This window comes from Macaca nemestrina, chromosome 10, assembly GCF_043159975.1.
Source record: "Macaca nemestrina isolate mMacNem1 chromosome 10, mMacNem.hap1, whole genome shotgun sequence".
NCBI classification, from domain to species: domain Eukaryota; kingdom Metazoa; phylum Chordata; class Mammalia; order Primates; family Cercopithecidae; genus Macaca; species Macaca nemestrina.
Genome location: NC_092134.1, coordinates 21522900 through 21539051, shown reverse-complemented (window position 1 = coordinate 21539051; position 16152 = coordinate 21522900). Strand labels below are relative to the sequence as shown.

The 16152-nt window shown below is 47.7% G+C and overlaps 1 protein-coding gene across 6 annotated transcripts in view; it reads left to right on the top strand.

The window, feature by feature from the left end:
• LOC105493400 (acyl-CoA dehydrogenase family member 10) overlaps window positions 1–16152 on the top strand; it is a 71230-nt gene that overhangs the window by 48276 nt on the left and 6802 nt on the right. For 3 of the 6 annotated variants that reach the window (XM_011761003.2, XM_011761002.3, XM_071071048.1), the window contains 7 exons: window positions 2766–2939; window positions 9889–10289; window positions 11359–11499; window positions 12268–12405; window positions 12514–12604; window positions 13543–13701; window positions 14717–14889. In XM_011761003.2, the coding sequence (XP_011759305.2) occupies window positions 2766–2939; window positions 9889–10289; window positions 11359–11499; window positions 12268–12405; window positions 12514–12604; window positions 13543–13701; window positions 14717–14889 (1277 nt within the window). The remainder of the gene's footprint in view (window positions 1–2765; window positions 2940–9888; window positions 10290–11358; window positions 11500–12267; window positions 12406–12513; window positions 12605–13542; window positions 13702–14716; window positions 14890–16152) is intronic. The other 3 variants (XM_024796447.2, XM_024796446.2, XM_071071047.1) reach the window with 3 other exon arrangements.

Below are 16152 nucleotides of genomic sequence, written 5' to 3'. Positions count from 1 at the left end.
GTGGCTCACGCCTGTAATCCCAGCACTTTGGGAGACCAAGGCGGGCGGATCACAAGGTCAGGAGTTCAAGACCAGGCTGGCTAACATGGTGAAACCCCATCTCTACTAAAAATAAAAAATTAGCTGGACGTGGTGGCATGCGCCTATAACCCCAGCTACTCGGGAGGCTGAGGCAGGAGAATCGTTTGAACCTGGGAGGCGGAGGTTGCAGTCAGCCGAGATCACACCATTGCACTCCAGCCTGCGCAACAGGGCAAGACTCCATCTCAAAAAAAAACAAAAACAAGCCACATTTATTATAAAAATACTAGAGCCAACAGATAGCAACAACAACGAAACAGTTAAAATCATTAGTAGTCCCAGAGATAACCATTTGCTGACATTTCAGTATCTATCCATGTCATCTTTTCTTGTGTGTATATGTATATTTCCTAAAACAAAAATGTAACATGATCGAATGACATGCTTTTTTTCACTTCATTGTATACTGTAGACATGTTTTCATGACATTACATATTCTACAGCATAATTTTTAATGAGAGCATATAATCTTATTGTATAGAATTAAGGGAAGATGGCTGGGTACGGTGGCTCACACCTGTAATCCCAGCACTTTGGACTTTGGGAGGCCGAGACGGGCAGATCATAAGGTCAGGAGATCGAGACCATCCTGGCTAACATGGTGAAACCCCATCTCTACTAAAAATACAAAAAAATTAGCCGGGCGTAGTGGTGGGCGCCTGTAGTCCCAGCTACTCAGGAGCCTGAGGCAAGAGAATGGCACGTGAACCCGGGAGGCAGAGCTTGCAGTGAGCCGAGATGATTGCACTCCAGCCTGGGCGACAGAGCGAGACTCCGTCTCAAAAAAGAAAAAAAAAAAACAAAAGAGAATTAAGGGAAGACTTTTGGGTTAATTCCTATTTAGATATTCAATTTGTTTCCAATTTTTTTTTTTTTTTTTTTGAGACGGAGTCTCGCAGTGTCTCCCAGGCTGGAGTGCAGTGGCGTGATCTCGGCTCACTGCAAGCTCCGCCTCCCGGGTTCACGCCATTCTCCCGCCTCAGCCTCCCAAGTAGCTGGGACTACAGGCGCCCGCCACCGTGTCCGGCTAATTTTTTGTATTTTTAGTAGAGACGGGGTTTCACCATGTTAGCCAGGATAGTCTCGATCTTCTCACCTCGTGATCCACCCGCCTCGGCCTCCCAAAGTGCTGGGATTACAGGCTTGAGCCACCGCGCCCGGCCTGTTTCCAATTTTTAAATATTACCTCCCCCACCCCTATGAAGAAAGGCAGTGAATATCTTTGTAGTAATATCTTTGCCTATATATAAGGTATACTCCTAAGATTAATTTCTATGAATAGAATATATTACATGCTTCTAAATCATGAAAATGTCACAGATGGAGCAAATAAGTGAATTTTTTTGAGACGGAGTCTAACTCTGTTGCCCAGGCTGGAGGGCAGTGGTGCGATCTTGGCTCACTGCAAGCTCTGCCTCCCAGGCTCACACCCTTCTCCTGCCTCAGCCTCCCGAATAGCTGGGACTACAGGCACTTGCCACCACGCCCAGCTAATTTTTTGTTTTTGTAGTAGAGATGGGGTTTCACTCTGTTAGCCAGGATGGTCTCAATCTCCTGACCTCGTGATTTGCCCGCCTTGGCCTCCCAAAGTGCTAGGATTACAGGCATGAGCCACTGTGCCCGGCCTGTGAAATTGTTTTATTTGCTATAATTATCATTTTCATAATTTGGTGAGATCTTTTTGTTTATTTTTATATTTATTTGTTTATTTATTTTTGAGATGGAGTCTCCCTCTGTCACTCGTTTATTTATTTTTGAGATGGAGTCTCACTCTGTCACCCAGGCTGGACCATGGTGGCGCGAACTCAGCTCACTGCAACCTCCATCTCCCAGGTTCAAACGATTCCTCGGCCTCAGCCTCCTGAGTAGCTGGGATTACAGGCGTGTGCCACAACACCTGGCTAATTTTTGTATTTTTAGTAGAGACAGGGTCTTCACCATGTTGGCCAGGCTGGTGTCGACCTCCTGACCTCAAGTGATCTGCCCTCCTCAGCCTCCAAAAGTGCTGGTATTAGAGGCATGAGCCACTGCGCCCAGTCAATTGTTTTTTTTTTTTTTTTTGAGACGGAGTCTCGCTTTGTCACCCATGCTGGAGTGCAGTGGCATGATCTCAGCCCACTGCAACCTCTGCCTCCTGGATTCATGCAATTCTTCCGTCTCAGCCTCCCTCCCAGGTAGCTGGGATTACAGGTGCATGCCACCATGCCTGGCTAATTTTTGTATTTTTAGTAGAGACAGGGTTTCACCATATTGGTCAGGCCAGTCTTGAACTCCTGATCGCAGGTGATCCACCTACCTCGGCCTCCCAAAGTGCTGGGGTTACAGGCGTGAGCCACTGTGCTGAGCCTGAGATCGCTCTTTCCACGTCATTTTTGATCAAATGACTGGTTGAAGATAATATGCATCCACCCTTAACTGTGGCCCAGATGGAGTTGGAAGCTCCTATTCCTTCCTTTACTGCCATTAGAGTCTGAAACCTGTAAGAGCCAATTTGTGAATAATGACTTCATGCCTGGATGCCCAGCCATCTAAGGGAATAAGAGCCAATGCAGGAATAAGCTAACCCCTGGAACTGGTCGTGAAACTAATTTTCAAGGGACATGGCAATTTTCAGAATTTAAATATTTGCCAGCTACAGGGGTATGTCAAGTCAGTGACTACCCATGAATGGCTCTTTCTCCCAGGTTTTAATGACTGTGACTTGACACAGCTGGGAATCCCTGCTGCAGAGGAGTATTTCAGGATGTACTGCCTCCAAATGGGACTCCCTCCCACTGAGAACTGGAACTTCTATATGGCTTTTTCCTTTTTCCGTTTGGCTGCAATCCTACAGGGAGTCTACTGGCGATCACTCACAGGTAATGGGATGGCTGCCCTGAAGAATCGCTTGGGAATGAGTCACAGTGAGGACCGTGCCTCCACCTGGAAACCCTCTCAGGGCCACAGAGGCTTTGGAGAGACCGGTTTGGCCACGATTCTCTGAGATTCAGTTAATCTAACCATTTGTCACGTAAATATTTTCTTTACAATATTTATTATTTGTTTTTGAGACAGGGTCTTGCTCTGTCATCCTGGGTGGAATGCAGTGGTGCAATCCCGGCTCACTGTAGTCTCTACCTCCTGGGTTTAAGTGATTCTCCTGCCTCAGCCTCCCGAGTAGCTGGGACTACAGGCCTACACCACCACACCTCACTAATTTTTTTTTGTATTTTTAGTAGAGATAAAGTTTCACCATGTTGGCCAAGCTGGTCTCGAACTCCAGACCTCAAGTGATCCTAAAGTGCTGGGATTACAGGTGTGAGCCACCATGCCCAGCTTATTTAACAATATTTAAACTTGTTTTTTAATTATTAAAGTAATGCACAAAGAAATTTTTCCAGTTAAAGCATTCATGCTCATGATCAAAATTTGGTCATATAGAATTATGTAAAATTGTATTTCACCCTTTTCAACAGCATTCCTCAAAGATAAATGTTACCGTTAAGAGTTTCCTGGGCCCTCCAGTTTTTCTGTTTATCTATCTTCTCTCTCTCCTCCTACTTTTGCGCAAACGTGATCATCCTATGTGTATTTTTCAGAACTTTGATTTTAAAATTTTGTATGCTTAAGAATTTCTATGAAATATGTGTGTGTCCATTTGCATATTTAACAACTATATTAGGCAAATTTCTTGTTTTGTGGGTTTTTTTGTTTGTTTGCTTCTGTTTTTTTTTTTTGGTGAGACAGTTTCTCACTCTGTTGCCCAGGCTGGAGCGCAGTGGTGCGATCTTGCCTCACTGCAACCTCCACCTCACCAGCTCAAGCAATTCTCATGCCTCAGCATCCGAAGAAGCTGCGATTATAGGCACAGGCCACCATGCCCGGGTCATTTTTTTCTTTGTTTTTAGTAGAGACAGGGTTTCACCATGTTGGCCAGGCTGGTCTCGACCTCCTGACCTCAGGTGATCCATCCGCCTTAGCCTCCCAAAGTGCTGGGATTACAGGCGTGAGCCACCGAGCCTGGCCAGCTCCCAAATCTTTAGGTAAAACCGTTGTGGTCTTTGGCAACTTCCTTGCTTGCTGGTATGACAAAATGTTCCAGGTTCATCTTGGCTCTCCAGCCTATCCAACGTGGTGAAACTGTGTCTCTACTAAAAATACAAAAACTAGCCAGGCATGGTGGCGGGTGCCTGTAATCCCAGCTACTTGGGAGACTGAGGTAGGAGACTCACTTGAACCTGGGAGGGAGAGGTTTCGGTGAGCTGAGATCGTACTACTACACTCCAGCCTGGGTGACAAGAATTAGACTCTGTCTCAAAAAAAAAAAAAGACTTGGGAGCCAACCTGAACAGGCTCCCACTTGCTAATAATAGGAAACTTTGGGCATCACCAAGGATGATAGCTGAAATGGATGAAACACATCAGGTATGTTTAAATCCAGGAGTAGTAACCGGGCATGGTGGCTCAGGCCTGTAATCCCAGCACTTTGGGAGGCCAAGGTGAGCAGATCACTTGAGGTCAGGGATTTGAGACCAGCCTGGCCAACATGGTGAAACCCCATCTCTACTAAAAATACAAAAATTAGCCAGGTGTGGTGGTGGGTACCTGAAATTCCAGCTATTCAGGGGGCTGAGGCAGGAGAGAGAATCGCCTGAACCCAGGGGGCAGAGGTTGAAGTGAGCTGAGATCGCGCCAGTGCACTGCAGCCTAGGTGACTGAGGAAGATACTGTCTCCACCGAAAAAATAAAAATTAAATAAATAAATAAGTCCATGAGTAGTGATACAAAAACAGAGACAACAAAGTCTCATTGATGACCTCAGAGGATGCCAGGGAAGCAACTTATTATTCTGAAAATTGGTAAATGGGTTGGGGGGTGGGGAATCAAGCATTTGTCCTGTCTTTCCTAAACAAATCATACCTCAGGCTATCCAAATAATCGATGAGGGAATGTTTCTCTCTAGAGAAGTATCCTGGACAGAATAATATAGAATTTGCGTATCACCAATTTGCAACTCCTAATGCATTAATGCATGTGGGCAATCAGCTTCAATGAAAGCCAACACCACTGAGAGAGAGAGACAGCCAGACATTACGTTCCTCCTGATGCTTCCCTCAAAAGTCACACCGACTCTGCCCAGGCCTCCAGTGCCAGCTGCCAACTCATGGAAAACACAGGGTTCAGAGGGACATGTTCAGCAGCATGCTGGGCACAGCCACTCACAAAATCCAGATTCTGGAAAACATCACAGGGCACACAACTTAGTTTCTTCAAACACATACATTTCAAGGGGAGGAAAAGAGTGAAAAAGGAAGCTGTAGTTTGAGAGAGACTTAAAAGAAACATCGGGCTGGGCATGGTGGCTCACGCCTGTAATCCCAGCACTGTGGGAGACCGAGGTGGGTGGCTCACCTGAGGTCAGGAGTTTGAGACCAGCCTGGCCAACATGGGGAAACCCCGTCTCTACTAAAAAACATAAAAATTAGCCAGGCCTGGTGGTGGGCACCTATAATCCCAGCTACTCAGGAGGCTGAGGTAGGAGAATTGCTTGAACCTGGGAGGCCGAGGTAGTGGCGAGCGGTGATTGCATCACTGCAGTTTAGCCTGGGCAGCAACATGAGACTGTCTCAGAAAAAAAAAAAAGGGAGAGAGAGACTTAAAAGATACATTAGCCAGTTACAGTGTTGGGACCTTATTTGGATCCTTTCTTAAACAAATTATTTGGAAAAAATTTTGATGATAGTCAGTGAAACTTGAATTCTGAGTAGATGGTCGATGATATGAAGAAGTTACAGTCAACGATTTTTTAAGGGTGATAATAGTATTGTGGGTTCTTTAAAAAGTACTTGTCTTTGGAGTTTTGAAAGAATCCTAGATGAGATATTTGGGATGCACTCCAAAAAATCCAGGACAGTGGGAGTGGGGATGGCAGGGAATGAAACCAGACTGGGCTGGCATCAATCATTGCGGAAGGTGAGCAATAGAACCCTCAGGCTCATTATTCTCTCCTCTCTACTCCTGTGTGTCTTTGAAATTTTCCAAAAGGAGGCCAGTCGTGATGGCTTATGCCGGTAATCCCAGCACTTTGGGAGGCCAAGGCAGGTGGATCACCTGAGGTCAGGAGTTTGAGACCAGCCTGGCCAACATGATGAAACCCCATCTCCCCTAAAAATATAAAAAGTACCTGGGTGTGGTGATGCCGCCTATAATCCCAGCTACATGGGAGGCTGAGGCAGGAGAATCACTTGAACCCGGGAGGCGGAAGTTGCAGTGAGCAGAGATCATGCCACTACACTCCAGCCTGGGTGGCAGAGCGAGACTCCATCTCAAAAAAAGAAACAAAAACAAAAGGCCGGGTGCAGTGGCTCACACCTGTAATCCCAGCGCTTTAGGAGGCTGAGGCGGGGCGGGGGGATCACAAGGTCAGGAGATCAAGACTGTCCTGGCCAACATGGTGAAACCCTGTTTCTATTAAACATACAAAAATTAGCTGGTCTTGGTGGCGCGTGCCCAGCTACTCGGGAGGCTGAGGCAGATGAATAGCTTGAACCAGGGAGTCAGAAGTTGCAGTGAGCCGAGATTGTGCCACAGCTCACTCCAGCCTGGTGACAGAGCGAGACTCCATCTCAAAAAAAAAGAAAAAGAAATTTTCCAAAAGTGAAACTTAAAAACAAAAGGCAAGGAGAAAGAAGGAGAGAGGAACTCTTCATGGGGTTTGCTGGTGCTGAGGGAGTGTTTAGCTTTGCAGTCAGCGACTCCCCAAGCTTACTGGCAGCCTGTGTTCCCAGCCAGGTTGCCAGAGTCTTCTGAGAGAAGCAGTTGCAGTAGGAGAACTGATCATTCATTCCCAAGTATATGAGCCTCTACTAAAAGCCAGCACCGTGCTAGGTGGTCCTGGAAATACATAGTCGTGGGGAAAACTGTCTGGAGAAAAACCAGTACCCAGAGAATTTCTAGTTTAACTGTACCTGGTCTGATAAGCAGGGGATGTAGGAAGCAGGAATTTCTGGAAACAATATTTTCCCTCTTTTGGGAAAATACAGTATCAGCTGTAAGCCACCATTTCACATTTTTTTAATGGTTTTCCGATAAACACTAACCAGAAATATTTACTTAAACAGAATGGCTGCTAAGTCCTTATGGTGATGAATAGGCCTGGTTGCTTCCGACATTTCCTAGCAGGCTGCCGAGTTTTCTCCCTGCTCTGCTCCAGTGACCTGGGAAGAGCTTAATAGACTTTGCCCATTTTAGAATCTCCACCACTGAGTGTCCTCAGCCTGTCTCTCAGGAAGCCCTTTGACATGTTTCTAAGATCCTGTGAGCCATCGTCGTGGCTTCTGGTTTCTCTCGGCCCAGAGCTAAAACACCCCACCTTTTGCCACCAGACAGAAAAATGTCTGTTTGTTCAAGCCTTTATTCCTCTTATCTTACTGTGCACTCTTTTCCCTCCCCCTGGGAAGCCATCCAGACACACTGAGGAAATGGCTTAGTTTTCTCACATAAAAACAACAAAATCCATTTTTTGAAAGAATAACATAAAAATATATGATGAATGGGGAAAAAACCAACTATATGAATATAAATATTACTTTTGTACATTTGTCTTCTACAGTTAGCTTTAAAATCACTTTTGTTTGAACAGCTGAAATATTTGGTACTACCCAGGGAAAGTGGAGCTTAGAGAAGGGGTATCTGTTTCCAAGACATTCTCTCTATGGTGTCATTTACAAAAGACCTCAGATCAGCATTAGATTGGGAAGGGGATGAGAGAGACCAGAGCCCACTGAGCAGAAGATTTACAGTATGTACCTGCCCAGCACATGTGTCCTTCTCCTTCCTTAATAAGTGGGTGCAGAAATTAGATTTCTGGCAGATGGCCACTGAAATTCTATAAAGTACTTACGACTGCAACTTAAGTGGACACCAGTGATGTGGTCTCCTGCCAGAACTACATTTGGGAAATATACCAGAAGCAATAGGTCGAAATCAATCCAAGCTTATACAAGTGACTTTTTCAGAGACAAAGTAGCAGTCTCAGAGTGCGAGCCAACTAAATAGAAGAAAATTAAGAATACACCTCTTACTCTGTTAGAAGAAGAAAATCCTTATGAATAATAGGGAACATAAGGGAAGTATCTTTCCCCTTCAATGTGCTGTGTGCAGTCCGAGGAATAAGGGGAAAATGCAGCCCCTTGTACTTGTCAGCCCCCACTGTGTGTCTGCAAGGAGGGGGCTATCTGGTTTCCCACTGACTTCCCTGGGTTAGGTTCATACCGGAAGGTCCTCAGTAGAGACCTAGTGAGGTCCAGTGGGCTAATTCTCGGCAGGGTAGCAAAGAATTTGTTCCTAACTCTGTAAGGAATAGTTTAAACTCTCTTTAACACCAAAGCTGCATGCAAATGGCTGTCTCAGCTGGGCATGGTGGCTCATGCCTGCAATCCCAGCAGTTTGGTAGACTGAGACAGGAGGATTGTTTGAGGCCAGGAGTTCGAGATCAGTTTGGGCAACATAGTAAGGCCCTATCTCTTATTTAAAAATAAATATTTATTTTTTTGAGACAGAGTTTTGTTCTTGTCACCCAGGCTGGAGTGCAATGGCATGATCTCACCCTACTGCAACCTCCACCTCCTAGGTTCAAGCGATTCTCCTGCCTCAGCCTCCCCAGAAGCTAAGATTACAGGTGTGCATCACCACACGTGGCTAAATTTTGTACTTTTAGTAGAGACAGGGTTTCACCATGTTGCCCAGGCTGGTCTCAAACTCCTGACCTCCGGTGATCCGCCTGCCCTCAGCCTCCAAAGTGCTGAGATTACAGGCATGAGCCATTGCACCTGGCCGAAATATTATGTATCTTGATGGCAATGGTAGTTACCCAACTATGGGTTTGTTAAGACTTGCAGAGTTCTACATTAAGGAGGTGTGTGTACACCACACCTTAATTTTTTTTTTTTTTTTTTGAGATGGGAGCCTCACTCTGTCACCCAGGCTGGAGTGCAATGGCACGATCTCGGCTCACTGCAACCTCTGCCTCCCAGGTTCAGGTGATTCTCCTGCCTTAGCCTCCTGAGTAGCTGAGATTACAGGCATGCACCACCATGCCTGGCTAATTTTTGTATTTTTAGTAGAGACAGGGTTTCTCCATGTTGGCCAGGCTGGTCTCAAACTCCTGACCTCAAGTAATCCACCCACCTTGGCCTTCCAAAGTGCTGGGATTACAGGCGTGAGCCACCGCACCTGGCCACCTTAATTTTTTTTAATGGAGAAAAATGTGTTTGTAAAAAAAGTCTTGATGCACATTTTAAAAGAAGAAAGAGACGGTGCGAGCCAAATAGTGAGTTGAGTGATGCTGGAGTTGATTCCATCCAGAGACAGTTGTGTCTAGAAATTGGCTCTTCCTCTAGTCAGTTGTGGCATTGCTGTTATCAATTTTGTAGCAAGGGTGGTCTAGGATGCAGGACTTCTTATAGCCCACTGGCAATGGCAGAGGTGATCTGGGGTGTTACTGATTAAATGTAGTCTTTTAGGAAAGCAGAGATCAAGAGCAGGGAGCAGGAAGTCCTGAGTTGGACTCTGGCCCCCAGCCCCCTAACTTCCAGTTCGTCCAAGTCACCTCCTTCTCTAAGACTCAGTTTTCTTGCCTGCAAAGTGCAGGTGAAAGCAGTTGTATTGCTTTGGTGATTCAGTGAGCTATAGTGGCTCTTAGTGTTCGGTACTTAGCAAGGGCTCAGCAAATGACAATACCTGTTGAAGTGACAATGTCATCACATGTTAACATCCCTGTGATGGGTTGTGTGGGAGTAATCACTGTTTTTCTTTGATTCTGCTTAGGGCAAGCAAGCTCCGCGCATGCGGAACAAACTGGAAAGCTGACCGAATTTGTGTCTAACCTGGCATGGGATTTCGCAGTCAAAGAAGGGTTCCGGGTTTTCAAAGAGATGCCCTTCAAAAATCCGTTAACAAGGTCCTGCCACACGTGGGCTAGGTCCCAGTCCCAGTGGTACCCCATAGGTACCAGGAGTTATAGCTCCGTTCCAGAAGCTTCCCCAGCTCATGCCTCAAGGGGAGGTCTGGTTATCTCTCCAGAGAGCCTCTCTCCACCTGTCAGAGAGCTGTATCACCGGCTGAAGCGCTTCATGGAGCAGCACGTGTACCCTGCGGAGCCAGAGCTGCAGAGTCACCAGGCCTCAGCAGCCAGGTGGAGCCCCTCCCCACTGATCGAAGACCTCAAGGTAAAGCAGCCGTGGTGAGGTGGTAAGACCCCAATACCATGGCACACCCTCCCTAACCCCACCGGGCTCACCTGAGCCATCCCAGGCAGTGAAGATACAGGAGGGCCGAGTTGAATGATCTTTGCTTCCATCATCTCAGAAAGAGCCAGCTAGCTCTTCATGACTCAGTTTCCATCTCTTGCTTTTGCTGTGCCTGTGTCACAGGCAGATGGCTCAGGTGTGACTGCACAGCCCAGGCAGCAGAATGCTTGGCCTTAGAAAGCCAGGGCAGGTTGGGCCTATCTCATGCATATTTGAATTACATAAATTTGAAACAGTGCTGTATCAGCTAATACATCTCTCTCTAGAGAGCCGGTAATGTCACAGCTAGAGGGCCAAATCCACTGTGAGCTGAGTTTCTGTGTTGTCTCCCAGTGCTGTCACTTAAGCCGATAAACAGAAACACCTGCTGTTCCTTATCAGGTGAACCTTGGATTGTGTTAGTTTTGAAATTACTTGAGATCCTCAGGAGCATAATGCAATCATCATCTAGTTTTCTTTTCCGCCCCCCCAGGTTCAAGCGATTCTCCTGCCTCAGCCTCCCGAGTAACTGGGATTATAGGCACATGCCACCGTGCCCAGCTAATTTTTGTATTTTTAGTAGAGATGGGATTTTACCATGATGGTCATGCTAGTCTCAAACTCCTGACCTCGTGATCTGCCCGCCTCGGCCTCCCAAAGTGCTGGGATTACAGGCATGAGCCACCATCTCTTTTTTATTTTTTTCTTTTTTTTTTTTTTTGAGACAGGGTCTTGCTTAGTCACCCAGGGTGGAGCACAGTGGTGTGATCATAGCTCACTGTAGTCTCAAACTCCTGGGCTCATGTGATCCTCTCACCTCAGCCTCCTGTGTAGCTGGGACCGCACGTGCAGCCACCACACCCAGCTCCTCATATCATTCATTTTTTTGGGCACACATGCATGTTTGGTTGTCTGCCTTGTTTCCTCCAATCCATTTCATTGTTTTCCGTGGTTCAAAATAAAATGAAATCTTCCACTATGGTTTCCTGACTTATTTTCCCCATGATAGGAGAAAGCCAAGGCGGAAGGACTTTGGAACCTTTTTCTACCCTTGGAGGCTGATCCTGAGAAAAAATACGGAGCAGGACTGACCAATGTGGAATATGCACATCTGTGTGAGCTCATGGGCACGTCCCTGTATGCCCCCGAGGTACCTTCTTTAAAGTTTTCCTCAGTGTGTGGGAACATCCTGATCTTCAAAAGAACTCACTCCTAAACAGATAGACCAGATTCAGAAGCACCAGCATGAACTTGAACTTTTTTTTTTTTTTTGAGATGGAATCTCGCTCTGTCACCCAGGCTGGAGTGCAGTGACGCAGTCTTGGCTCACTGCAACCCCTGCCTCCCGGGTTCAAGTGATTCTCCTGCCTCAGCATCCCGAGTAGCTGGGATTACAGGCACATGCCACCACACCTGGCTAATTTTTGTATTTTTAGTAGAGACAGGGTTTTACCATGTTGGCCGGGCTGGTCTCGAACTCCTGACCTCAGGTGATCCACCTACCTCGGCCTCCCAAAGTGCTGGGATTACAGGCGTGAGCCACCATGCCCATCCAACTTGAAGCTTGAAATATTGACATGAGAAGGCCAGGCATGGTCGCTCACACCTGTAATCCCAGTACTTTTGGAGACCAAAGTGTGGGGGATCACTTGAGGCCAGGAGTTCGACACCAGCCTGTGCAACATAGTGAGACCCTGTATGTACAAAAAAATAAAAAATTAGTCGGGTGTGATGGTGCACACCTGTAGTCCCAGCTGCTTGGGAAGCTGAGGCGCGGGAGGATGGCTTCAGCTGAGGAAGTCGAGGCTGCAGTGAGCCATGATCGTCCCACAATACTCCAGCCTGGGTGACAGAGCTTGACCCTATTTTTTTTAGAAGAGGACATGACAGTCGTGGTCACGCTCCTTTTCCTTCTCAGATATGTAACTGCTCTGCGCCTGACACGGGCAACATGGAGCTGCTGGTGAGGTATGGCACCGAAGCGCAGAAGGCTCGCTGGCTGATGCCTCTACTGGAGGGGAAAGCCCGCTCCTGTTTTGCTATGACCGAGCCCCAGGTACCTTGCCTGGGCTGCCACCCACTTGCCTGGCCCTGTTGTTGTCAGCCCCGCAGGAAACACGGGCTGTCTACCGGCAGCTCTGACTAGAATGTGCTCCCCACTCAGGTTGCCTCTTCAGATGCCACCAATATTGAGGCTTCCATCAGAGAGGAGGACAGCTTCTATGTCATAAATGGTCACAAATGGTGGATCACAGGTATTTGGCCTAAAATGCACTTTTCAAATGCACATCAGGGAGTCTGCACTGATAGGCACACCTCTCAATGCCTGGGAGGAGCCTCTGCTTTTTCAAGTTGACACAAAGGAGATTCTGTCACTTAGCGCCCCCAGCAGAGGCAGCTGGGAGAATAGGAGGGTTACTGCATGGAGCACGCTGTTCTCAGAGGCGGCGCTTTGCAGGGCAGGGACGTCTCCCGGTGCCCACACATGGACGAATGCCTCCCTGCATGTGACCCCAGGAATCTCTCCACTTCCTGCTGTTCATTCTGCCTTGGGCAGCTCCCCTTCCTTGGTGGCTTCCTGGCTCCTTGATCAGATGTGTTACATCCTAAGGGTTAATGACAATGCTGACGCTTAGGGAGTGTCCAGTGTTACTTCTACAGGGCCCCCACAAGTAGCTATGGAGCTTACCTCCCAGAGCCCATACCTCCCTGGACATTAAGAATGAGCATCCCCATTTTTCAGAGGAGGAAACCACACTCAGACTTAGGTCCCTTGCCTGGGATATGAGCCCCTAGCTGGCACGTAGAGAACCCAGAGTCAAAGGTTCACCTGATTCCAAGGCCCAGGCCCAGAGCCATTATGTGTGCACACCTGTGGGAGCCGAGCCAGCTGGCAGGAATCAAGTAGCAGTTTTCGTCCTTTTATCTCTAAATTACATTTTCTGCTCTATGTGATGCTTTTAAAAACTTGCTCTTATGATGTTGGATTCATTCCTCACTGAAATAAGAGCAAAACCCAATTTGCTCTTATTTCTGGTCATCAGTCTGCAGATGCTCATCTGATTACATGGAGCCTTAAAGATTTGATCTGTCTGCTTCCTTGCTGTGCCTTTCTTGGGCCAGGACCACGTGTGTAGAGATTTGATGGCCCTGGTGTCAGATGATGAGGTCTGTCTCTCTCCTTTCCTGGCAGGCATCCTGGATCCTCGTTGCCAACTCTGTGTGTTTATGGGAAAAACAGACCCACATGCACCAAGACACCGGCAGCAGTCCGTGCTCTTGGTTCCCATGGATACCCCAGGGATAAAAATCATCCGGCCTCTGACAGTGTATGGACTGGAGGATGCACCAGGTGAGACGTCCAGGGGCGGTGTCACCCCTGGGTGTGGGTCCGGTCCCCAGGAAATGCCGTTGGGGAGCCCCTGCTCTTGTTCAGGACTTGCCACATCCCACGTCTGACAGTATGATATTTGGAGAGTCACATGCTCCTACATTTCATTTCCATACATGAATATCAACCATGCAGGCAGATTTCAGACAGGCATTTATGCATTTTTTCCCCTCTTCTTTTTTTTTTTTTTTTTGAGACGGAGTCTCACTGTGTCGCGGCCCAGGCTGGAGCGCAGTGGCCGGATCTCAGCTCACTGCAAGCTCCGCCTTCCGGGTTTACGCCATTCTCCTGCCTCAGCCTCCCGAGTAGCTGGGACTACAGGCGCCCGCCACCTCGTTCAGCTAGTTTTTGGTATTTTTTTTTTAGTAGAGACGGGGTTTCACCGTGTTAGCCAGGATGGTCTCGATCTCTTGACCTCGTGATCCGCCCGTCTCGGCCTCCCAAAGTGCTGGGATTACAGGCTTAAGCCACCGCGCCCGGCCATTTTTTCCCTCTTCTAAGCTTAGAAGGTAAGCAGGAGTCTGTGACGCAGGAAGCCATACAGGGCAGAGGCAGGAAGTGGACCCCAGACCTACTCTTCCAGGCCCCAGTGTGTACAGCTGACCTCTAGGTCATAGCCCTGGTTTGGTCCGCTCCCAGTTTGGTTCTCTGCTAACAGTGTTCACGTTTTTCCTTTCAGTGTTTTCATAGGATCACTACATTATCACAAACCACTAGGAGCTTCAGCTTAAGGTGGCATTACGTTTTTATAAAAGGAATCACAGAATATTCATTTGCCATTATAAATCAGTGATTCATTTTCTGTGTTTAACAGGCTCCTTCCTGCCATCCTTTTCCCTTTAACCATGTCCTAGTAAGAAAGCTAAATAAAGGGCAGGGACATTGCCAGCAGATAACCCAGACTAAGGTGAGGAAGAAACACATCCAAGGGAAATGACTATGGCAACTGCTCACAGTGATCATTTGGGTCTTTCAGGTGGCCATGGTGAAGTCCGATTTGAGCACGTGCATGTGCCCAAAGAGAACATGGTCCTGGGCCCTGGCCGAGGCTTTGAGATCGCCCAAGGCAGACTGGGCCCCGGCAGGATCCATCACTGCATGAGGCTGATCGGGTTCTCAGAGAGGGCCCTGGCGCTCATGAAGGCCCGCGTGAGTGCTTCCTCCTGCGCCTAGCACTGACTCAGAACCACCACCTTCTGCTTTGCTGTCGGGCTTCAATTCCTACCTGTTTTCTGAGTACAGTCCCAGCAGGTGAAGCAAGGTGATGTCCTTGCCAAGAAGTTGCATTCCTGTCTTTGCTTTGCATCTCCTACTTTGCTGCAGTTTGGACTCAGAGCAGGATAGAACCCACTCTGTCGAAGTGACCGGAAAGGCCAGGCTCTATAGCAGCAGAGGGCAAGGTTCCAAGGTGTAAAGGTCATGCTGCTAGCACATTATTAAAAATCAGTCTGGGTGCAGTGGCTCATGGCTATAATCCCAGTACTTTGGGAGGTCTAGGTAGGAGGGTTGCTTGAAGCCAAGCATTTGAGACCAGCCTAAGCAAAAAAGAAAGACTCAGTCTCTACAAAAAAAAAAATATTTATTTTTTTCTTTGAGATGGAGTCTTGCTCACCAGACTGGAGTGCAGTGGGGTGATCTTGGCTCATTGCAACCTCCACCTCCCAGGTTGAAGCAATTCTGCCTCAGCCTTCCAAGTAGCTGGGACTACAGGCGTGCACCACCACGCCCAGCTAACTTTTGTATTTTTAGTAGAGACGGGATTTCACTGTGTTGGCCAGTATGGTCTCGATCTTTTGACCTCATGATCTGCCTGCCTTGGCCTCCCAAAGTGCTGGGATTACAGGCATGAGCCACCGTGCCACCCGGCAAAAAAAAGTTTTTTTTTTTTTTTGGAGATGCAGTCTCGCTCTGTCACCCAGGCTGGAGTGCAGTGGCGCAGTCTTGGCTCACTGCAACCTCTGCCTCCTGGGTTCACACCATTCTCCTGCCTCAGTCTCCTGAGTAGCTGGGACTACAGGCATCTGCCACCACACCCGGCTAATTTTTTGTATTTTTAGTAGAGACAGGGTTTCACCGTGTTAGTCAGGATGGTCTCGATCTCACCGTGTTAGCCAGGATGGTCTCGATCTCCTGACCTTGTGATCTGCCCACCTCGGCCCCCCAAAGTGCTGGGATTACAGGCATGAGCCACCGCGCCTGGCCAAAAAGAAAGAGTTTAAGTGCCAGGCATGATGGCATGTGTCAGCTGGCATGTGTCAGACTACAGGTCCCAGCTACTCGGGAGGCTGAGGCAGAAGGATCGTTTGAACCTAGGAGTTTAGGGCTGCAGTGAGCAGTGATCACACAACTGCACTCCAGCCTGGGTGACAGAGTGAGACCCTGTCTCTTTAAAAATAAATAAACAAACAAATA